The sequence below is a fragment of the Adiantum capillus-veneris genome, chromosome 18 (assembly GCF_014529385.1).
Source record: "Adiantum capillus-veneris isolate H3 chromosome 18, ASM1452938v2, whole genome shotgun sequence".
Classification (NCBI taxonomy): domain Eukaryota; kingdom Viridiplantae; phylum Streptophyta; class Polypodiopsida; order Polypodiales; family Pteridaceae; genus Adiantum; species Adiantum capillus-veneris.
In genome coordinates, this window is record NC_140948.1 from 135,297,698 (window position 1) to 135,322,311 (window position 24,614).

A 24,614-nucleotide genomic window follows, 5' to 3' on the forward strand; every position below is an offset into this window, starting at 1 on the left:
AAGGTATGAAAAACAAAGAGACTATGACAAAGGGGATGAATATAGAAGGATTGTAGCCATAGGAACTATGATAAGAGGGGATGAATATAGAATGAGCATGGTGATCGCAGGGACAGACATAGAAAGACTTGAGCAGGAGGGATCGAGATGATAGAAACCCTAGCCCTTCAAGATGATAGAAACCTTTGCTCTTTGAAAGGGAATCAACCGCAAGAACATGATTTATTCAATGTTTACCAAGGTAGGATTTCGAGTGTCATGGATCATGGTTGCTTTGTGCAACTTACAGGCTTTCATGATTGCAAGGAAGGGATTGTGCATGCGTTGCAAACTGCCACACATATGATTCCTACTTCCGAAGATGTGAAAAGAGATAAAAAGGTATGAATTAAGTTTATTTCCATGATTGGGAATGAAATTAGCATTTCCATGAGAGATGTGAACCAAAAGATAGGGCAAGACCTTCTATGATGAAATCAAGCTCTCTGGATGAGGAATCTAATCCCTCTTGTATGAGTCGGCCTAAACAACAGGTCGCAAAGGACTTTTTGGGATTATCATCACAAAGGAGGATGAAAATGGCTCTTCCGAGCGAACACTAAGAGTTATGAGATTATCTTCATAGACGAGGCGGAAAATGGCTCTTCTAAGTGACCACCAAAGAGAATGAGTTCACTTGAGAGATGGGAAGCTAAGCAACTAATAGCGTTAGGGATCTTGTACGTGAGGGATTACCCTGTGCAATTATGATAATGATGCATCTGGGCTCCTGTAATGTGTTGATTGCAGGCATGTTCAAGGTGCAAGCATAGGCGATTGCATTTGGCACATTAAGTGCAAACAATCTAGAGTCTCCTCAAGACTTTTACATGCGTGAGAATTTATGATAACATTGTTAGTCACCAAATATTGGAGAAACATCTTGTGCTTGACAATGCGTTGTTTGATATGTATGCCAACTTTGGTGCCCTTAGAAAAGCACATAAATTTCTTAATACGCTTTCTATCAGAAATGTAGTCTCTTGGAGCGTGTTGATTGCAAGATATGTCCGACATGGGTATGACAATGACTTGAATACAAAATTACAAGAGAGAGATTCACCATGCCGTGGCAAGAACTTAAATACCAAATTATTAGAGAAATTCAAGTTTGTCATCTTGTTCTTGAATACCATGACTATGTAATAGTAAATGGACTATTGCTAGGGCATGACTTCTGTTTCTTTTAGATTATGGAGAGATTGTGTGCTGACTCTCCACCATATTTGCGATGGTAGTCATGTAGACCCTACAATATCTACTTTTTTGGCTTTTTGTTTTCAAGTATGCAAGTTTTACTAGTAGATTGCTTTTCTTATTGTAGCTCCTCGAAGATGAAAACTGGAGATATTACTCATAAGGTTAGTGCTCTATCTTGGTGAAGAGACTACATTCATGCTTTACATAAAAAGGTTTTGACTTCACGAACATGTCTCTCAAGATTTTCTATGTTTATTTAGATATATCTTTTTTGTTTAGAAAAACGTATCAAGCAATGTATTTGTAGTATCCTATTTACACATTAACTTTTCTGACTATTATTTACATATTAATTACTATGACAAGGCCTACCCATCAAGACTAGTTCATGTTATTGAAGGTGCATATAAATAAAACCCTAGCATGCCAAACATATGCACACATCTTTTGCTTATGATCTGCTAGCAAAAGCTAGATGCATTAATTGAAAAAACATCAATCTTTGTACTATGTAATTTGTCTTTTCATGAGGAATATGATGCAATTTTAAATTTGATGAGATTTGTAAAATCCCCCCATAATTACGATTTTTTCCTTGAGTGCCTCTCTAAATTGGTTCCTCTGTCCTAGAGGCTTGATTCTATTGCTGTAAAAAGTACATGAAGGTGAACACACAAATCATTGCTCTTTGTAGCCAAAGAGTAAGAGTGCCTCCACATGATGGGTTCAAAATGCACTCTCTCCAAGTAAAATACGTATGAAAGAGTAAAGCAGGAGTTTCACAAACTTTTGCAAATAAACAAAAGTTTGCATAATTTGGAAATGTTTAGGCCTTTCTTTTTACTTTCTTATAGACTACATTTCCTGAAGGGGATCGGGGAGCACCACAGACAGAGAATGAGAGAGAGAAGGAGACACATGACACACAGATATGGGTGGGGAGACTCCAAAGAGTGAGCAGCCCCCTATACACTTATGCTATGTATAAGGTATACAAGTCAGTGGGCGCCCAGACTCTGGGCGGCCGGGCAAGGCACAGACGCCTATACCCCAATTGAAGGGGATCGGGGAGCACCACAGACAGAGAATGAGAGAGAGAAGGAGACACACGACACACAGATATGGGTGGGGAGACTCCAAAGAGTGAGCAGCCCCCTATACACTTATGCTATGTATAAGGTATACAAGTCAGTGGGCGCCCAGACTCTGGGCGGCCGGGCAAGGCACAGACGCCTATACCCCAACAACCTCCCACTTAAAGGCGACTGTGCTTTTAAACAAGGGAACCTAGTTTAAAGACTAAAAAAGGTGAGAGAAAACCGCTCTCAACCGATGCCCACTGGCTGGCTGTGATCGTGTGCATCCGGCTGTCCTGCTCCCGTGTAAGTCCATACACCACCAGACGTACCGCACACGTACTGCAAGTATGTACGCAATACCTGCAAACCTCCCCTATGCTCTATGCCGAGATCAGTCATCGAATAACTGATCAACCCTGCTGCAAATGCTCCCACTGCAGCTGCTATGTCGGGCCTCGAGATCAGCATCTCGTACATAAGGACACCGAACGTTGATGCAACCCTGGCAACCTCTGCCACCTCCAACTCAGAACTCAACACATGGCAATCCTGTCCCCTATCATAGAGACCATGGCACTCTGACTCCAAGCTCTGGAGTGACTCCTCGTGCCCACCACATATCACATGTGTACCAAGTGTATCCATATGTCCTGAATCTGCATCAAGCTCTGGCATAAGCATATCAAGAAATGACTCCACAATAGTCGACATCTCAACATCCATGTGAGTCATCTCTGTCATCACCTCTGATGACTCATCCTGCTGTGACTCACTAGAGCTGTCCCGCTCTACCTGTGCATCCGTAGACACAACCTGCACAACAAGGTCACTGCTCTGCACTCCATGCAAAGCATCCTGCAACCCACAAGCAAAAGAGACTCGCCTGCTCTCTCGCTCTCTACCTGACTGCGTGATCACAGAGACAACACCGTCTCTCACGTGATCCACATGCAATGGGTAACCTGTACCACTCCTGGCACCTCTCGCAATCACTAGCGAACCCAAATGCATCACAAAATCTCGCTCTCGTAGCGAGATCTGACATCCACAATCTCTAAGCTGACCAATCGAGATCAAACTCACTGTCAAATCTGGTACATAGCGCACATGTCGTAACAAGTAAGATGCACCACTCGGTAATGACAGTCTCACATCTCCTGCACCTACTATCGCATGCACCGATCCATCGGTCAAACGTACACTGCCAAGCATCCTGCTAGAATAGCTACAAAACCATGCACGATGCGGCGTGACATGAAACATAGCATCTGCGTCTAGCAACCACTGCGAAGGGAGTGCACTATCTACATGTATAGCATCTCGTGCATAGCTCGAGGTAAAAGTGACATCCCCGTCACTAGTATACTTCGACACTACATCTGCCTCAACTGTCAAAGCAACTGAGTCCATGGCATCACTACATACATCTCTGAGACTGCCATGTCTCCTACGATGTCGCATACGACGAAAACAACGCCGTCTAACGTGTCCAGAATGACCACAATACCAACATGTCACCTGTCGGCGTGCTCGTGAATGTACATGTCTCACACGAGTCCGTGATGACTCAGATCTATCATACATATCATGTAATCTGCGCCAAAGTGCTCTCGAAGTAGTCTCATACATAACAAGAGCATATACAGATTCCGCAAGGTGCAAAGAGAGTGTAGATAGTGCCATCTCCTCTAGCTCCTGCCACTGATCGTCAGACATGTTTGAAGGTCTACCTGCATCACCACTCAATGGTCGATGCAACCCTCGCTGTGTCAATGCATCAAGCATACACTCTCTCCATGCTGCAAAGTCTGACCCATCAAACACGTGCATCTGTGAGAGGTCACAATCTGATCGATCACCTGTCTCTGCCATGAGCACAATGTAGCAAACTAGAAAGCAAAACCACCTCACCAACAACACCTGAAAACTGTCTACCAATATGGCCAGAAACACAATGTAAAACCTGTGAAACACACTCCAAAATAGAGCTCCCGCAATGTCAATACAAGCCTCGCCTGCTCTAGTATCACACTGCAATCTGTGAGCTAATCACCAAGCCCACACTGTGTGGTATCGATGCATACACACGCTATCGATGCATACACACGCACAAATCTCCCACCTGCAGAGAACACCGCACACAAATGCTGAGTGCAACCCGCAATCTCTACCTAGATCGCATAAATGGTGCGCATAAAACTCCTGGGAAAATTTCACCAGAGTTTCGTCAGTAAAACGGCCACAAAACCAGTAACCAAACTGACTGTACGCTCAAAACCATGAGCAACGAAAGAGCATTAAACCGCACTCCAAATGCATGCACCAATCTCCACACTTTGCATACATCATTGCAAACACCTGCAAATCTAGTACACAAATATCTGCTCTACCTGTGACTGCCAAAAAACATGCTCGAGGCATACATTGCCGAGCTCAAAATGCAATCACATTAGTCTCCCTGAGCATCAAACCACATAAGGCATACATCGTATCCTCCCACTTGTGAGAAAACTTGCAGCAAATATCACTCTCACATCTGAGAGCAAACCATGTGTGGAATCCTCGACACACAATAAACAACTGCTGCTGCAGCAAAAAATTCAGCGTTCAGAATTTTAAAATTCTGATATGACGAGCGCGTCCGGAGCGTGCCAAAACCCCAAGGTAGACTCCTGGATCATATGTATCCGAGTCCGGGTGTGAAAGCTATGCCAAAAACAGTGTTTTTGGGACCCGAGAGTGCACAAATAAACTTGCTGCTGTACCTGCTGTAATTCAAAGCATAATTTCAGCAAATAGACATCACCATCGCGTCCGGAGCGTTCCAAAACCCTGACCTAGACTCCTGGATCATGTAGATCTGACTCTGTATGACGGAGCTACGCAAAAAACTGCGTTTTAGAGCCCAAAAATGGCAAAAACGAGCTGCACACAGTCTTGAACCTGCTCCTGCTCCACTCTACGTGATGCAATGTCCTCTCAATGCAAGCTCCAACACAAGAGCTCTGCCACAACAGCATCCAAGCACTCGAATGTCAAGCTCTCCTCCGTCGAGCACTTCTCTAACGAGCTCCACTGAGCTCAAAAGCTCCTCTCACCAAGGAAGCCGCAACCGCCTCCTCGACCAAGCTTGACCACACCAAGCTTCTAAGCTCCAAAGACAATGCTCCTCAAGCTAAAATCGCTCTTCGTGAAACTCCACCATCGAGAGCGAGCGAGCTATCGCCTCGAAGCTCTCAAAGCCGTCGTGCTCTCCGTGGTCACCATAGCTCTGATACCAATTGAAGGGGATCGGGGAGCACCATAGACAGAGAATGAGAGAGAGAAGGAGACACACGACACACAGATATGGGTGGGGAGACTCCAAAGAGTGAGCAACCCCCTATACACTTATGCTATGTATAAGGTATACAAGTCAGTGGGCGCCCAAACTTTGGGCGGCCGAGCAAGGCACAGACGCCTATACCCCAACATTTCCATTGTCTTATTAGAGGAACTCAACTTTCTATACCTTTTTACAGACTATGTGAGAACAAATGTGGAGAGTTTTTGAACTCACTGTGTTGTGAAAGCCTTGTAAGTGTATACCATCGGTATGCCGTGACTGTAATCCCTCTAGTGAGTGATTCACTATCGAAGGCTTATAAGATCCACATACACGAACCTTTCTTGAGTTGAATGCTAACCATACTTATTTTCCATCATGTACCATTAGCATGTCATACTGTGTGATGCCATTAACCCATTATACGACAAATACAACTCAAAGATTCATACACATTCACTTCCCTTTGTTGAGGAGGAATATTGAGTGTAGTTGTATGCAATTAATGTATTTTGATTTATTCTAGGTAGAGGATAATTCTGACAATGGTCCTACTTTCTTGAGGAAAAAAATGTCAAGATGTGTATCTTAACATATATACATGATATCCACAAATCAGAGAAAGAGATTGACTACATAATTTGATTGCATGCTGTGAACCCTATATATTCACCAAATACACTGGCATTGCTGTGACTATCTATAGGTTTTCACATACATCATGTTTCAAAATAAACAGAGAAATTGTATCCATATGGAGGAAATTTAAAGAATATGATAACATGTTCCATGCATAAGCATCTAATGTCAAAGACTTTTGATTAAATGCTTACATTTCTTTGGTGAGTGGCGAAAATCATCATAGAAGCAGTATGGAGAAAGGCTACGTTCCTTTGCATCAACACATCACAATATTTAATACGCTCTTTCCTTCAATCACAAAACATTGAAACACGTGTTCAAAGTTACCACATTGTGGAAGTTGTGTGTGTGAATACACTTAGGACAGTTGAGGCACCTTTTTCCCTCACTAGGGTATTCCTTTTCCCTAGTTGGATATGCTTATTGTTCTAGGACAAGCCTTATCTTTGCATTAGCACACTTAGTGATGCTAATTTCTTTATTGTGTGCTCTTGAGCTTCTCCTTTTATCTTCTCTATATGCACGTGCATTCTTGCAGCCATATTTCCAACAATTGGTATCAGAGTCGGCTTTGACATTTGAGTCACCTGCACCCTCTTGGTTCACTTTCTCAAATTGAGGTGAATTTTTGTGAGCATTCGTATGGCAATTTAGTGAGGGGGTACCTAAGATCCCCTAGGCTAGTATACGAGTAACACCTTGCCCCAATTGTATAATCACCGAGTCATTACCCAATTGGTTGGTTTGGCAGTATCTCTCTCTCTCTCTCTCTCTCTCTCTCTCTCTCTCTCTCTCTCTCTCTTGCGTGTATTGTTCCCATTGCTCTACACTTTTGCATTGTCGACTTTGATAGAAAATACCTTTGAGCAAGCTCATAGAACTTGGTATTGTAAAATTTTGATTTGGGCTCATTGTGACCTCCATTTCTACAACTAGGAATACTACCCACATACAATTTTTTCCTTTTGTGTAAAGGCTTTGCCAATGCAATTTTTTTACAATAAAGACATTTTTTCAACTTCTGTGGGTTGTGATATATAGCACGTGTTAGCTTTGTGTAGTTTTTTCTCTACGTAAGAAACTTTTGCATCCTAGACAACAATAATTTTTTCCATATGTTTTCTCATGCTCACAAAATCATTAGGAGAAACTTGGACTCAATTTTGGACCCTATAAGAAACGCCAACTCAGCATAAAGAGAGGTAATTTTGAAAAATACAAAAGTAGTTTTTTGAAATTCTATTTCTCATAGTACATACGTAAAAGTTTTCTCAATCACTTAAATGCATGCTCATACAAAATGCTTTTTGAGAGCCCAACTTAAGTGTACACAAAAATCCATGTCTGTGAATCTTAACGAGTGATGTGATGTGCGATGAGAAAAAACACATAAGAGATGTTTTCAAAATACAAAAATAATACCACGGATGCATCCGGAATGTCTAAAAATCTTAAGATAGCTATTCGCTTGGTTATGACCTCATGAGGCCCTAGGATTAAAAAGACTATATCTTGAGCTAGAGACGTCAGATTTCAACGTTTAAAAGTGCTATACTAAGATTTTTGGATGTTTCAGATGCATCCTAAGGCTTAAAAATGCTATATCTTAAGCCTAGGGCTTCATGAGGTCAGAACCGAGTAAATGGAGGTCTGAAAGACCCCTCAAGGGCCTATATTCGTTTGGTTCGGACCCCTTCATTAGTCTTAAATAGTACCTATCAATTGCTATCAAGTACGATCCATTCAAATTTGAACTGCAAGTACTTCATAAAAAAGTGATTTATGATTATGCAAGATGCACACGCACAAGTACTTCACTTTATAGGATAGCAACAACGGGTCATAAAAAGGCGCTCGACGCTTGTGCAAGATGTCCCTATGAAGCGCCTTACTTTTCTGGTGATAGTGACAATTTCACCAAAATGATTTTCATGCACATTTTCAAAATGAGAAAAAAAGCTTTTTCTACGTAACGTTAGCCTTCTTCCTATTGGCTAAGGAGCATTCTCTTACTAGAGCTAAACGGCCCAAAAATGAGTCCAGTTCTTTCCTAATGTGGGTGGGAGTAGCTATCCACTTGGGGCATTGTTAACCCTCACGGCTCACGGACACCCTATCACCTACGACAGACATTGTATCATTTACTTGGTAGAGTCAGGTACCGGGTTTGTCGGTCCAATAGGAAAAGGGTAAGAGTGATCGCCGATGAGAGGCGCACTCTAATTGGAACATTCAAGGGATTAGTTGGCTAAGCATGGGCGCCCAAGTGTGAATGGGGCGAGCTCATATAAAATTCAACTAAACCTAAAAATCACTCATTCTCTCATTTGTGCAATTGAAGAGTGCTTTGCTCCATCTCCATCTTATTCTTCTTCATCTCCTTGTGTGTGTGTGTATGCGAGAGCGAGAGAGAGAGAGAGAGAGAGAGAGAGAGAGAGAGAGAGAGAGAGAGAGAGAGAGAGAGAGAGAGAGAGAGAGAGAGAGAGAGCATTGCGGCGGCACGACGGCGACGAGGCGATTGAGCGCGACATAGTGGCGTCCTCTTCTTCGCGGCGAGGAATCCTCCACGACAGTAAGCGTAGTGCGGTGAGTGACACACCAACGCCATCTTTGAGCTTACTAGTTTAGGCTTGTTGTGTGCTTGGAGCCATTTGTGGCTTGCACATAGTGTATCAGCAAGTTCCTTGCATTGACACGTGCGACATACGCGCACATTTTTGGCACCGCTGCTGGGAATGCCATACACTAAGCTTGAATGGATTATGACACTCTGTGCTTCTTTTGTGGTGCAATTTCAATTGTAGGAAAGGTAAGGAAGGAGGGTGTGTGTGTTGAGAAGAAGGATTTTATGTTGCTACTGTGTATTTCTTTGTTAATGGAGTTTTCAAAGGTACTGTGTTTTTTCTTTGTCATAAGGAATTAGTATTAAGGTTATTAGTTCTGTGTAATGCAAAGTACAATAAGTAGGAAGTAGATCTGTGAGAGCTAATGAAGTGTGTTAGTGTGCAAGAGTAGGTGTATTAGTTGTAAGTAGGTAGGTAGAGTGTGTGTGTGCTCCCGCGCAGGCCGCGGCGACCTTATCCTTAAAAAAAAAAAAAACATAATTAAAAAAAAATATATATATTAAAAAAAAAAAGGTAGGACCGAAATCAGGAATATCTTCCAAACCCAAGCCCAAACCCAAGCCCAAGCTCACGCTCAGGCTTAGGCATCTACTGCCCTTTAAAATTACGAATTTTAGCTTCACACGTAGCTAAAAATCGACTTTTTTGAGGATCAACGGAGCTTCAGGTGACCGAACGTTGTGCTGTAAAGTATATCACGACCCTCTGAGTGATACGCTCGTTTTGAGCTATCACATACTTCGAAAAAAAAAATCGATCATAAAAAAACATTAAAAACGTAAAAAAAAAGAGTGAAAACGGACGCCTAAAAAAGTAAGCGGTTAACCTTCAAAGTTATTCACCGACGCTTGTAGGTTGTCAAAGGCACATGCATCTGCGCTCTGGTCGTGTGCTAGAGACGGAGCAACCAGAGAGAATTTCGACTTACGCGAGTTCTCAATATCCACCTACCTTAGGTTCTGGGCCCTCAGCGGGGACCCAAGGTAGTACAAACCAAGACCCGAACATAGTGGCTAGTGACTCTTCCTCTGACTACGATGTCATGGAGGGTTTCCCAATGCCTAATCCTGATAGCTCAAGCCAAAACATGCATGCCATGGGTCCACGGTCCGGACCGAGCGTGCTTAGCCGCTTGAAGGAAACCTTTAGTAGAGCCACTCGCTCCGAACATGGAGCTAATGATGTAAATGAGGGGAGTGGGGAAGTAAATTCTCCATTCATGACCAATGTAGAGCCTATGCCCTTAGAGAATGTGCACGTGAATACTTCATTCACTGCACCTCCTGACTCTTCAGAGGTATTTCCCTCCGAGGTTATATGTGACCTGATGGTAGAAGCCTTGCCGAAGTGCAAGAGGTTGAGCGGTATATCCTTGCAGCGAGGGAAAATGAAGTCGAGAGCTTACGCAAGGCGGAGCAACGAAGAGAGTTAAAAGAAAAAGCCCCTATGTCAATATCCTTGCTAAGAGAGCAATCGAGTGCTCCTGACTTAGCAACCGCTAAGGGCCAACCCCTAGAAAGCAACATTGCATCTAGCTCAAACGACACCCCTAGCACCTCAATCCTAGATGGAGCGTTCTTAAATGAGAACTGGGAGTACGAACTACAAACAAAAACTCTAACCAACCTATACACAGGTCACACCTATCACGTGGGTTGGTTAGATGTCCTACAATCCACAATGGGTGCTACTAGTGTGGAGGATCAACAACAAAGAGTTTGTGAGGTCATCCATAAGGTAGAGAGACAGAACAAGGGGATCAACATGCCTTCAACGGGTCTCATAAGATTCTTGGATACAAGAAAGGCTAAACAACCGACCTGATCGCAAATGGAGACTCCCTCGTAAGTCCGATGGATCCTCCATATGTTGTTTCTCAAGGGGTCTCAGTGCAATCTGAGCCCACAAGTGATAGCTTCACCTTTCCAAGTCTAGCTCATCATTCCCTTGATGACACCACGTCTACCATGCCTACCCCAATGACGGGCATGCCGAGAAACATGCCATGGATCTCATTTGTTAGTAAAGCACCACTACATGGTAGCTCAATGCCTGCAATAGTACCTACAAGTGTGTACCAATCGTATGCACCTATAAGTCATCACACTCATGTAGTCCCTACTCCTCCCATTGTTTCAACTACCTATGCTCCACAACCACAACACCCAAGTTCTTATTTCCATGGGACTATACCGGCTAGCATTAGCATGTCACATCCGATGTCTGCTATGCCTAGGGCCACCCATATGAACTATGGACCACCACATGGCACAACATCGTACCCAACGTGGAACCAAAGGGATTCCAATGTGCCAAGCCCAATGCCAATACCTACTCCACATGTAGTCTCTGGAGCGTCTTCACCCACGGTGCCTGCTCACTTGGGTGACTTGGCAACATTTGCTCAAGCTATTGGTCGATCTATTGCTGAGAATTTGCGTAACACGCCTGATAGAGAGCCTAGAAGTAAGGCAGTACAAATAGCCAAGCTCACACAAAAATTTAGTGCAGACGGGGATGTGAGAAAGCATATCAAAGTTTTTGAACAAATATGCGATTCTCTAGGAGAACACAATGACCTGCATAAGAGTAATGCTTTAAGCCTAACCTTAAGTGGGAAGGCAGGGGAGTGGTATAGAACCCTAAGGGTGGAAGAAAAAACGATTTATCCTACTCTTAGGAGACTGTTCTTCAAAGAATACATACGAGAGGGAGTGCTTTGGGGTGTAGACTCTCAGCTCCAGAAAGCCCAACGAGAGGAAGGAGAGTCGGTGAGAGACTTTATTAGTCGCTTGAAGCATTTGAATTCTCGTTGTAATCCAAATGAGCGCTTCAACAATAACCAATTGCTTGATAGATTCATTAGGGGGTTACGACATGAGGATATCTACAATGGCCTAGTCATTAGAGGTATCACCACTTGGGAAGCAGTCACCACCAATGCGATCCAATTGGAGGATAATTTAATGATTCAAGGAGAAAGAGTGTTTGTTGAGCCTAAATCTATTAGCTCGCAAGCATCAGGGCATCAACCAATGACCCTAAAGCCTATTGCTAAGGAGCCAAAGATATCTCAGCTGAATTTAGCAGATCTCACCAAGGCTATTCAAGAGAGTCTTAGAGACAATCGTGCTCCACAAAACAATCATATGTATCCAAGAAGGGAGCAACAATGGTGCCCAGTATGCTATGGACCGCATAGTACCAGTGAATGCTCTACTTTTAGAGTAAAATTCAATGGGAATTGCAATGCTTGTGGAAGGTATGGTCATCAAGCTAAGGATTGCATAGTATTTAAGCGCGCGATGGCTAATAGACCAACCTTAGCATGGACAGACACACCTCCAGTGCCTGCATTGATGCCGGCCCCACCTCTTGAACAAACAGCACAACACATGTTCCGTAGGGCTCAAAATGTTGTTCAAACAACACCCTTACCACCTCCAGTGCTAGGACCGCAACCACCACATCCGAGAATCACTTCTATGAATCAAGTGGATTGTGAGTCATCTATGGCTTGTTTGGAAGGCTGTGAGGAAGATATAGATCATAATATTGCCTATGGGCTCGATGTGCTTGAAGAAAGTCCACAATACTACATGGAGAACTATTGGGGACAAGTCAAACCTGTATATCAAGTAGCTGCTCTTGCGGCAAATATCAATTACACTGCTAAGAGACCACCTCTTCAATGCTATGAGTGTGGAGGTCCACATCGTGTAGCCGAGTGTCCTATTAGGCTACAAAATAACGCCACACTAATGCAAACCAATCAAGCGAGCACGTCTACAATGCCAATACTCATGTGTAATCAATGTGGCATAGATCATTTGATTGCCCAATGTCCAAATAATACAAATGCACCAAAGATCACGCCATTAAACTTGATTGAAGTTACCGAGGATCCATCACAAAGTACACCTGTGGTACCAGTAAACGTACTCACACGATAGATGCTCCAAAAATAAAATTATATCCTTGAGGAAAGAGACACGGCATCAATTGCCCAATCTCAAAAAAAGAAGAAAACACAAAGAAAGAGATCGCAAAAAGCAGCGAAGTCAGACCCCAGTTCAAAGACCAACATAGGGACTGGTGACGACCCCGTATATATGAATGACGCTGAAGAGGATTTTGATTCAGGTGAAACCATGGAGACCAAAATGACCACTAAGATAGAAACCAACAAGGAAGATCTTCATGAGCCACAATGGCCAGGATCCAAGAAGAAGATAGGAACTTATCCAAACCCTACAGAGGAGATTGAGCGAGTCAAGCAATTAAGGAGTTTGGTAGAAGATACCCAAAGGGATCTAGAACGAGCACCTAAGCATATCCAGATTACAGACACAGTGTTCCCTACGCAAAAACAGCCTCACCAAGTCCATAGACCCTTAGCCATACCGAGTGTCATCCAAGAAGAAAGTGACTTAAAGTAATGGGAAAGTGGGTGTACTCACTTCTTGATGGAAAGAATGTTTACAGAGGGACTATCGGATTCTATCAAAGAAATGGAGATCCCATCTTCCCCACGTCAAGGGACTGAAGTCCAAAAGGTGCCGTTAAACATTGCCAAATTGATGGATTTCATGTCTTCAGAAGTTAGAACCACCATCATGTCCAAACTGTATAAAGACCCTGAGCTAGTCTCAGCTCTTCGAGCCTTCCTCAATGGAGAACTAAAGTTTGGGCTACCACAATTTTCATAGATGGATGGAGCTGGGGAGATGCCAATAGAGGAGGAAAACTTAGATCCACAACCCAACCTAGATGAGAACCTTGTTATAGAAATACATGTTAACAAGTTGGGACAATACTTTGAGGGTGATGAATCCAATGCAACCATACCAATCACTACTAAGGGATTAACTGTGAAGAGAATCCTTGATGGTGGTGCTGGGATTAGCATTGTGACTAAAAATTGCTGGGAAACTATGGAAAGACCTCACCTTTCGACCACAACCATAGTAGTGAAGATGGCCAATGAGTCTATCGTTAAACCTATTGGGATGCTAGAAGATCTCAAGATTAAGGTCTTTGGACATAAAATTAGGATTACCTTCATTGTTATGGAGTTCTCCAAACACACTATGGCATCGGAGATGATATTAGGACGTCGTTTCATGAGGGAAGCAAAAATGGTGCATGACTGGTCTAAAAACCATGTCTACTTGCAATTCCAAGATTCTGTTATTTGAGTGGATCTTGTAACTGGTCGAGAACATCCTCTAGGAAACAGGTTTATAATTGATCATAGATCTAACACCATAGTTCACTCGGCCCCATTGCAGTATTGTTACACGTGTAAAGTGGACACTGACGTTGGGGAGGATTCTCCTTATATGGATGTACTACCTGGGATGACGGAGTCGAACAATGTGGATTGGGTACACCTAGCAGCAAGCATAGACACTTGGGGAAATAGGGGGACGACATGGGTAACACCTGAGGGGGATGAAATGCCCGTACCCTTAAATATGCTATAAGCAATGCATATACCTTCTGATAAGACTCGTCCTAATATAACGAAGAAAACATACAAGTGGGTCCCTAAATCTTCTTTAGCGACCATGGCTAGTACTAAAAAACAGAAGCCTTGTAAGAAACGTACCACTCGCTCCAAGAAAAGTAAGAAAATGTGGTGTTGGATTCCTAAATAACTATTGAAAGCCCAAGGCTACTATCATGGAAATGATCAAATCTGGGTGCCAAAATGTACATTGTGTTCTTACCTATCACCTGACCCATGCGAGGCCAATCCCGTAGCTCCAAAATGAATCAACCATCGCGGAAAGAAAAAAATCACAGAAATCTACACACCCGCTCCAGAGCTAGTTTGGGTACCCAAGAAAGAACAATTTGTTCTACCTAGCTCAGGAAGGGGGGAGTCCCATGAAGCTTCTAGCTCCTCATGTAATGCATCCATAGAGGTAAAAGCTTCTCCACAGCCTCCATTTACAATAGTGGACCTCCATCCTCCATAAAGGTACAAAGGAATCCATACCTCTCAGTGTTCAAGAATCACCTGATGAACCACTTCAAGTTCGATCCTGGGAGAGTACCTTACCACCCTTGGAACTCGATGAGGCACCTAAGGTAATAGAAAACTACTGGGAAAAATCGTCACCTATTACCAACTGGAACAATTGGTTTCAAAGGGTGACGAGCACATTTCAAAAGGTATGATCTACCCAAGGAAGGAGGGAGTGTTTGCTGACAGTCATCATTCACTCACTTCCCTCTCAACCTTCCTCCCTGACCACTCAATCTCCCAATATTAGGGAATGTATATATAAAGCCTTATACTCACAAAAAACAAAAATAATAAAGAGCAAGAGCAATTAGCAAACGAGTATGCACAATAAAAGTCAAAACATTGACCCAGACCTACACATTCACATCCGGTACATTGAAACAGAAACCTATGTCATAAAACACCTTTGATCCTCATCACTCGAGTGATGGAGCAATGGTAAGATTAATACGATATGAGTGTTTCTGTTTTAGAGTTTAGTGATTAGTAAAGTTCTTTCTTCCCACTGATGTGCCTCCTAGAGGTATTCTTTGTGTTTCCTCGTGTGTACAGGAACGTGTTGTTGTGGTTAGGATTTGGACCTTCATGGAACATTTCTCTCGTTCACACTTCAAATCAAGCGTAACCATCAATACAAACAGGTGTTTCTTGTCCATTAGCATTGCCCCTTATCTTTTTTCATCCATGTTTGTCTGCTTTAATTGTGATTGGTAGCATAATATTCAACACATTTGCTTAGTATCAAACATTAAATTCAATGTAATTTTTTGTCATAATCACTTGTTTAGGTTTGAAAATTAAGCAGTCCGACTAAGCTAGTTTGACCAAGCTAGGCGTTAGAGATCTTCTCTTAATACCATGGCGAATGCCTTCCTAATAATTAATGGTTACTTAGGTTCTTAATCCGATTTAGGCAGCATTGTGTGAAATGTACTGGGGCTTTCTAGTGGGCTTAGTCCCTATTGACCTTTAGCTTAAGTATTATAAAAGGAGTTTACTAGTGTGATGAGCCTGGGGAGGGTAACAATGTTATATGACCCCCCAAAGTTACAAAATTAAAATGCTGAAAACGAACAAACAAAAAATCAAAGTGCCATAATGTAAAATCTTAAGCTGGAAGAGAAACCTCAGCTTGATTTGGTACCTAACTCACATGTATCGCCTATGGTACTAGAGCCCTAGAGGTTCCCAGTGTGGGCGCTTTTCCTTGAAAAGCAAAAAACCCAAGGCATACAATATAAGCACACACATCAAAATTGAATCACTGTGAAAAGACTTTGGGGGGTCAAAGAAAAAGTAATAAGTCAGGCGATGATTTCATGAGAAATTCCTTTTATCGTAGCTTAACTACAATGTCTTCTAGGTATAGCCTCTAGTCAGCCCTCGAACATGAAATACTTGGCTCTCGCGATTAAACAACTTAATTGACCAGAGAAAATTAAGAAGCTTACCCATGTTATTAATAGTCGATCTCTAGTGCTTTTTGATCGTTAAATTAGCGACCCCAGACTTGTTTAATTTTGATTATATTGCAATTTAATGTTTATTGCTGACAAATGGTTTAAAATTCTATTACCAATCAATTGTCTGCCTACAACTGCATATGATTTTTAATTGTATATGAGAATGCAATTATTGTGCCAATGTTGTTTGATTTTGCATTGACGGAAGAAGGCTAAGGACATTCATCTCAAATGCTCTTCCACCTCAACGAACGAGCTTCAACTCAATAGCTTCCGAGGACAGAATCTACATCAGGAAGGGGGGCATGTTAACCCTCACGGCTCACGGACACCCTATCACCTACGACAGACGTTGTATTATTTACTTGGTAGAGTCAGATATCGGGCTTGTCGGTCCAATATGAAAAGGGTAAGAGTGATCGCCGATGAGAGGTGCACTCTAACTGGAACATTCAAGGGAATAGTTGGCTAAGCATGGGCGCCCAAGTGTGAATGGGGAGAGCTCATATAAAAGTCAACTAAACCTAAAATTCACTCATTCTCTCATTTGTGCAATTGAAGAGTGCTCTTGCTCCATCTCCATCTTATTCTTCTTCATCTCCTTGTGTGTGTGTATGCGTGTGTGTGTGTGTGTATGTGTGTGTGTGTGTGTGTGTGTGTGTGTGTGTGTGTGTGTGTGTGTGTGTGAGAGAGAGAGAGAGAGAGAGAGAGAGAGAGAGAATGCGATCGAGCATTGCGGCAGCACGACGGTTGAGCACGGCGTAGCGGCGTCTCCCTCTTCTTCGCGGTGAGGAATCCTCCACGACAGGAAGCGTAGAGTGATGAGTGACACGCCAACGCCATCTTTGAGCTTACTAGTTTAGGCTTGTTGTGTGCTTGGAGCCATTTGTGGCTTGCACACAGTGTATCGGCGAGTTCCTTGCATTGACACATGTGACATACGCGCACATGTATACATGATGCAACACCTACTTTTTTCGAAGGGCATTCAAAACATTGTTTGGGCTATGATGTAAGACCAGGTTATGTGGATGATGGTGCGGGTTTAAGCAGCTCCATTTATAGAGTTGTTTTGGCCAATGCTGAGTGGCTACATTGGGTTGCTATAGATGTGCATGTTCATGCATTGATTACACTCTCCATTAAGTATTTCAATATTTTAAGAATTTTTTCCAGCATGTACAATAAAACAAGCATAAGATAAACTAGCTTATTTGCATGTAGCTCCTACTTTGGCAATAATTGCTTACTTGCATAATGAATTGGAGTTAAAGGTTATGCAAAAGAAAGATGATATGGTTGTCTTTCTTGTGGAGATTAAACATCACAAATGAGTAGGTAACTACTATTGGTGAGGTTGTTGCCTCTATCTATAGACTTTTTAGAATAAACCCGATGATGTGAAATTTGCTAGTCTTGTTTTTTTACTGTTGTGAGAGGCCTAGTCTAAAAAAATGGATAAGCATCATGTTTTTGAACATGCATTTGTGGCACACACTAAAAGAAGAATACCATTGATGCCACCTTCAATGTCTCTTCAAGTAGCAAGCTTACTCTAGCAATAGTTGCTCCTTAAATAGCAATAAGTCAGAGAGTTCTAGCGATCAAGGTAAGAAAAAAATTAAATACCATTTTAGTAAGGCAAATGATCATCTTCTCAAGCTATATCCTAAGATTATGGAAAAAAGTCTCATAAAAAGAAGCAAATGTAACCATTGCAGATGCTTGTCCAAATGTTGTGCATGATGTAGAGTGGGCTTTTAGTGCATAAAAGACATATTTAGGAATTTTGGGAATTATTCAAGTCCCATTTTTTAAATTGAGACTTGAAATTGCATCATTTTGTTACTAAGTTTGACCTCATGGTTGTTTGTGGGGACCCTTTGTGCCATATAAAATGAAAAACTAGCACATGAACCAGGGGATGAAACTTAAGTTCAAGCCTCACTTTTTGCTACCATGTGGGATTTTAAGAATATTTAATTTGAGTTCGAGCCTCATATGGTTCGCTTAAACTAGCAGGTGGACACACTCAAACTTAGTTCAAGGCACTAACACATGGATGTGAGACTCAAACCTAAATTCAATCCTCACTTATTGTTGCTCTATATGATATCAAGACGAGGTTTGAAGCTAGTTAGAGCATCACATGGCTCACTTAAACTAGAAAGTGGGCATGAGGCTCAAACATAGTTCAAGACAATTCTATGTGACTAGAGGATGGTATCAAAAATTTAGCCTTAACACTTAGCCATATCCTCATCACACAAATATATTTTTGTGTTTGTGTATATAAATTGACAAATGGCATTTGGAAGCATAATTTTAACATTGTTGATAAGGAAGAGTAACTTTTATGGCAAAAAAAAAGGGAAGAGTAAATTTTTAACACTTTCATCAAACATTGTGCTAATCAAAACAATATATTGTTTGCAAATTCAAGACATTTTAAAGGGAGGCCAATGGAATTAAAAGAATTATCAAAGAGTACAATGTTAAGAAACTAGGATAAAAAATGAGCAACAAATTAGACTTGTTCATAAGCCCTTACTAAAGCACTTTTCATGTTGAGGGGATCTGAAATGAGGATGGTGTTTAGAAACACCAAGATAAAAAATGAAAAATAAAATAAAATACTAACACTTGTATTCTTAGTTATGTAGGCAATTCATATTTACAATAAGATAAACGTGAGTTTCTAAGCAATATCAAGCGGTTAACCTAATACGTATGTGTCCTTAAAAATTGTGTTTCCTCTTGGACATACTCTGTTTCTCTATTGCAAGCCAATTCATTTACTAGAGTGCTACAAGTATATCCCCGCTTGTCTTTGCATAAATCAATCTAGGTAGCCATGCAATTGTTGTTCCCCTAAAAACAACTAGGGAATCCCAACCCTCGAGCGAGTACTTCTGAGCGAACAAGTAACCGAGCGAGTACATAAAATAAAAAAGGCAAGTTCAAGACTTCAATAGTTACTCTATAGAGGATAGTGTAGCAAAGTTCAAGACTTCAATAGTTACTCTATAGAGGATAGTGTAGCAAAGTAAATGCAAAAACAAACATAACTGTCCCCATGGGGTTCAACCCAGAAGCGATGTATTTTTTGCAACCCGAAAAACATGGTGCGACAACCACGTGCTTAATATCATGTAAGCCATCATTAATGAAGTCCGCACATCCGCTTGTTTGATTTTGTAGAATCCCAAAACACGTCATCTTACATTGACTTTGCAAACCCATTTTTGCCATCAACTTTGTAAACCCAGTTTTGCCATCGATGAATGGGTGAGATCGACCAAATTTCTAGCAGCCAAGGCAACAGATGATTGCTTTAATAATCTCTAGGCAAGGACTTGCATACCATGGGCATTGCTCCTCTTTGCCCCTTTAAGGTAGACATTACACTTAACGCTCGGAATCATGGCCATTGCCACGTCTGCCGCAACAACTTCACATAGATAAGCTTGTGGCCATGCTCTGGTTCATAAATGGTTATGTCCCTAGTGATTCTTGAGTGCAGGCTTGCTCAAGATGGGTTATTGGGGTTCTAAATCATTTGAAACACTAAAATGCTTTACTGATACTAAATTTTGAAGATACTAAAATATATAAAAATATAAGCCAATTTTTAAAATGTGAGATTCTTAATTTTGGAGACGCTAAAATATTTCAAAAAATAAAGAAAAAGTTAAATTATGGGGTAAGAGACCTAGAACAAATTCTCTCTATTTGTTATCATAAGAGAAAAGCTATATTTATCAAGAAGCCATTAAAAATTAAACCAAAAGTGAGCCTAAAGTTGAGACTAGAGTTCTTACAAAATTACTTCCCCTGCACCTCTTGACATGTGTTAATCAAAGAGGCAAGTGGAATCACCTGGCACGACTAATGCTATCACAAAGGTTGTAACTCCCCCATTTTTAAAGAGAAACTATATCACCCTTAAACAAGTTCCTATTTCCACACCAAAATTCTGTAGAGATTTGATTAAATAGACTTACCTGCAAACCGATGATCCCTAGTATGATTGCCTTTCCGCTGCACAAATGTGACTGAGACAAAAGAGAGTGCTACTGCAAGAACCACACATACAACAAACATGTAATCTCCTTAAGTTTGGATTTTGGGTTATATGACATTGCATTTTACTCATCCGCTCTTTGATGTGATGTTTGCAAGGAATTCAATAGAGTAGCCGCAATTTTCCAATTTTTGCGAGGAGCCAAGGCAAGATTTAGGAGCAGATGATAGAATCCAATCCTCTGCATGCACACTAGAAATGCATGAACACTAGAAATATGGTATGTTTGAAAGTGAGTATCAAAGCAGTGCTTGAAAAAAACCTAGGTTTAGTGTAATCCCACCTACAAATTTTGAAATTTACCTCTAAATTTTATTTTTGAAGGTGAGAAAATCTACAAAATTTTGCAAAAATTAAGTGTAATTTGGTGTAAAAACCTTGTCAATTTACCTCCGTTGTTACACATATGTAGGTTTGCCAAGTTTTTTGGAAAAAAGTTCTTTTCGAGCACTGTATCAAAGTTGCATGTTGAAGTAGGACTCTCTCTCTCTCTCTCTCTCTCTCTCTCTCTCTCTCTCTCTCTCTCTCTCTCTCTCTCTCTCTCTCTCTCTCTCTCTCTCTCTCTCTCTCTCTCATATGATGGAGCAATGGCGAGATCCGAGTGGAAGAGCTGAGAGAAAAGGTTGATCGAAGAAGCCCAAATATCAGAAGCTCGAGCGAGATCAAGGGGCCGCCTTAAAGCTTTAAAAGGGGCTCTCTCTCTCTCTCTCTCTCTCTCTCACACACACACACACACACACACACACACACACACACACACACACACACACACACACACACACACACACACACACACACACACACACACACACACACACACACACACACACACACACACACACACACACACACACACACACACACACACACACACACACACACGATGACGGACGCGTGCGCGCTTGCACAGAGAGACTCAAGAGAGAAGAGGGTGACGATCAAATGTCATTGAAAGCGCACAATGTCAAGAATTCGATGACAATGGACATTCTGCAGAAAAGAACATGGGAGATAAGGGAAGGGATGAGCAGGCGGGAGAAGAAGGAGATGCCCCTAGCAGCTACCCATAGGACCGCGCGCCGGCGTGCGGTCCTTGCTGTAATAATCTCCATTAAAAAAATGTGACTTAGCTTAATATTGTGGTGTGTGTGGGTGTGTAGCCGGCTATGGCGAATTAGCCTGGGTAGGAGTTCCTTGCTCTGTTCTCACCATCAACATGAACGTTAGCAGCTACCCATAGGACCGCGCGTCGGCGTGCGGTCCTTGTTGTAATAATCTCCATTAAAAAAATGTGATTTAGCTTAATTATATTGTGGTGTGTGTGGGTGTGTAGCCGGCTATGGCAAATTAGCCTGGGTAGGAGTTCCTTGCTCTGTTCTCACCATCAACATGAACGTGTTTGCATGGCACATCTTGCCAGTGTGTCGACGTTATGTCTCTTGGCAAGATTGTACACGATGACAAAGCTCTATATTGCAGGGCCATCCTGATCATCATTGACCCTAGCAGCTACCCATAGGACCGCGCGCTGGCGTGCGGTCCTGCAGAGCCTACTGTGGACGTTCAACCCACCCAGGCCCTACCAATTTTACACTTTTCCCTCTCGACATGCCATGCTTCACACGCTTCAGCCAAGCCACCCACAAACCCTGCAAAAGAAGATGTTGTTGCAAATCCTGCAGATGCCGATAGCGCTGGCCACTGGCCTCCAGCGAACGTTGCTGTTGCGTATAGCATTGCAACCAGCAATATTGTTGACACACCTGCCGCTATTGCAGAAGAGACCCACGCCAACGTCCCGATTGCCCTGATGGTTGCAGATGAAACTGACAACGCCATCATGGAAACATTTTTTACTTCATTCTAAGAGCCTTCCTCAGTATTCGACGATACTTCTACTGGTGCCGATGCGGAAAATCCTACAGATGACGCACACACCAGTGTTCTTCTCGGTGCTGCCACGGGCAGTGATGCCAACTCTGCAGATGAAGGCACGAAAGTTTCCTCCTTTGTTAGCAGAGATGCCGCCACACGATGTGCAACCGACGCTACTGCAGCCAAGGCTGTCATCAGTAAGCACCTTGCCGCAGCTGAGGCTCTTGCTGTTCCGTGAAGCACCGAGAAAAGACAACGCCAACATGGCGAGTCAATCACTTGGGGAGGCCGTCCCTCCTCCAACAGAGCCACTGGCTGTTGCTGAACTTGCCGTTCATGCTCCAACTTTGGAGCCTCGCATGCAGGTGCCACATCACTGCGAGCCTGCTTTGGCTCCAATTTCCAAAGCCAGGCCCCATGAAGTCATCTTTCAACCATGCTCCACAGCTCCTACTACTTCCCATCCAATACCTGCTACACCTATCAACCTTGATAGCAATGGTGTGGTCTTCAAAGAAGCCGCTGCTGCTGCCGAGATCGCAACGATTCTCTGTCAACTTCTCACGATGCAGGGACTAATTTGTCGAGCTTCTCTTGCCCCACTTAATGGTCATGCATCTGCTAACAGTAATTAGGTCAATAATTGTGGTTATTTCCTCTCCAAGCTGGATTTTATTGGTGCTTTTAATATTGTGCCTCTTCCTCCCGAGCGCCTTCTCCACTTTTTGCTCCCACTTACTCGTTGCATATCAGGTGCTCATTGGTTCAATATACATGGACTGCAACAGTTCAGTCATCCTTCACCCCTCATCTCTAAATATCCATTTTTACCTTTTGCTCTCACACTCGTCTATGTTCCCTTTGATACTGGTGGTGCAGTCCCTCCTACTTAGCATGCTGAGGCTCATTTCATGCCTCTCCTTCGAGTGCAATACCATCCTCATCATCAGCCGCTCCTCTCCAAACCCCACAATGCCCTGTTGGAGATTCTAATAACACTCCTTGACAACCTACTACAAACTGTTTGCCTCGACGCCCTGGTACTACTATTACATCGCAAGTCGACGTTCGATCCTTGCTGTAGATCTCCCAGTTTTTTTAAAGGCAAGTTCAAAATCTAATTAATGATTAAGAAACATTGGACTCCTGAGAAATTTTGTCAAGTTTTGAAAAAAAAAAATTAGCGTTGTTGATAGTGGACCGCACACCGGCGTGTGGTCCTTGGTGTAAGAGGTGATTCCGTAAAATACAACCCAAAAGCACGCTAGAGCACCCACAAATTCGAGAGACCCACATTAACAATGCCACTGTCATGTGCGCTTTGTACAGCTTCCCGATCGCTCTACTCTTTCCCTCCTCAGCCTATGGCCTACGCAGTGCTGCTTGGCGGGCCTATGTTGCAAATTTTCTATACGTCTTCTATTTGGCTCTCTGTCATGCGCAAGAGATAGTAGGAAGTCCTCTTTCCACATGCAATTCCTCTTCCCTCTAGTTTGCATTGCAGGGGTCCAACCCCAATTACCCCACCATTGCAAAGTGTTGAAACTCTCACCCAAAGCCAGTTGTGCACCCAACTCTCACCCCACCATTGCAAGGCCTTCCTTGATCCCTTCAATGAAGCATGTCACACACACTCTTAGTCATCCAGCTACACACACCCTCGCATGATGCTACCTGCCAATATCACCACCCAACCATTTACCATGGTCTGCCTTAACATGTAGACCAATTCTTTATGCATATTGGCACACCACAAAAATCTACTAACACACACACACACACTCACTCACTCTTAGGCCCATGTCACTCTTAGACCCTTTTTTGAAGGCGGCCAGGCAAATGTAGTCACATTGGGTCATTACTTAAACAATGCCCACATTTTTTAATGAATTGGTTGTAACCAGGTGGTAGAGCCTCCGCGTTTCATGTTGACAAGCAGAGTTCAAGACTTGTAGTCTTCTTTCGCGCACTCACTTTTTGCAGTTGGCCGCTTCACTCAACAAGTTGGCTGGCCTCTCTTGCTCGGGTTTTAGTTCGCTCAAGAAATCTCGCTCGGGCTATGGTAAGACTCAAAACAACTTAATCTCTTCACTTGATAGGCTCCACAATTTTGCAAAAATAAAGTATGTTTGTGCATATTCCACTTACATGAGGGGGGAGGGCATCTCTTTCATCACAAAGGTAGGGACTCTCTCTTATGAAGAGAATGATCATGCTTACTATTCCAATTGAACAATATGTAGATATAG

General features: G+C 42.5%; 1 protein-coding gene across 1 annotated transcript; it reads left to right on the forward strand.

The window, feature by feature from the left end:
- The first annotated feature begins 22,628 nt into the window (after window positions 1–22,628).
- Window positions 22,629–23,000, forward strand: LOC147436476 (uncharacterized). The gene has a single exon (XM_086488173.1). It carries the CDS (start codon window positions 22,629–22,631, stop codon window positions 22,998–23,000), a length of 372 nt encoding a protein of 123 aa, XP_086344299.1.
- The last annotated feature ends 1,614 nt before the right edge of the window (window positions 23,001–24,614 follow it).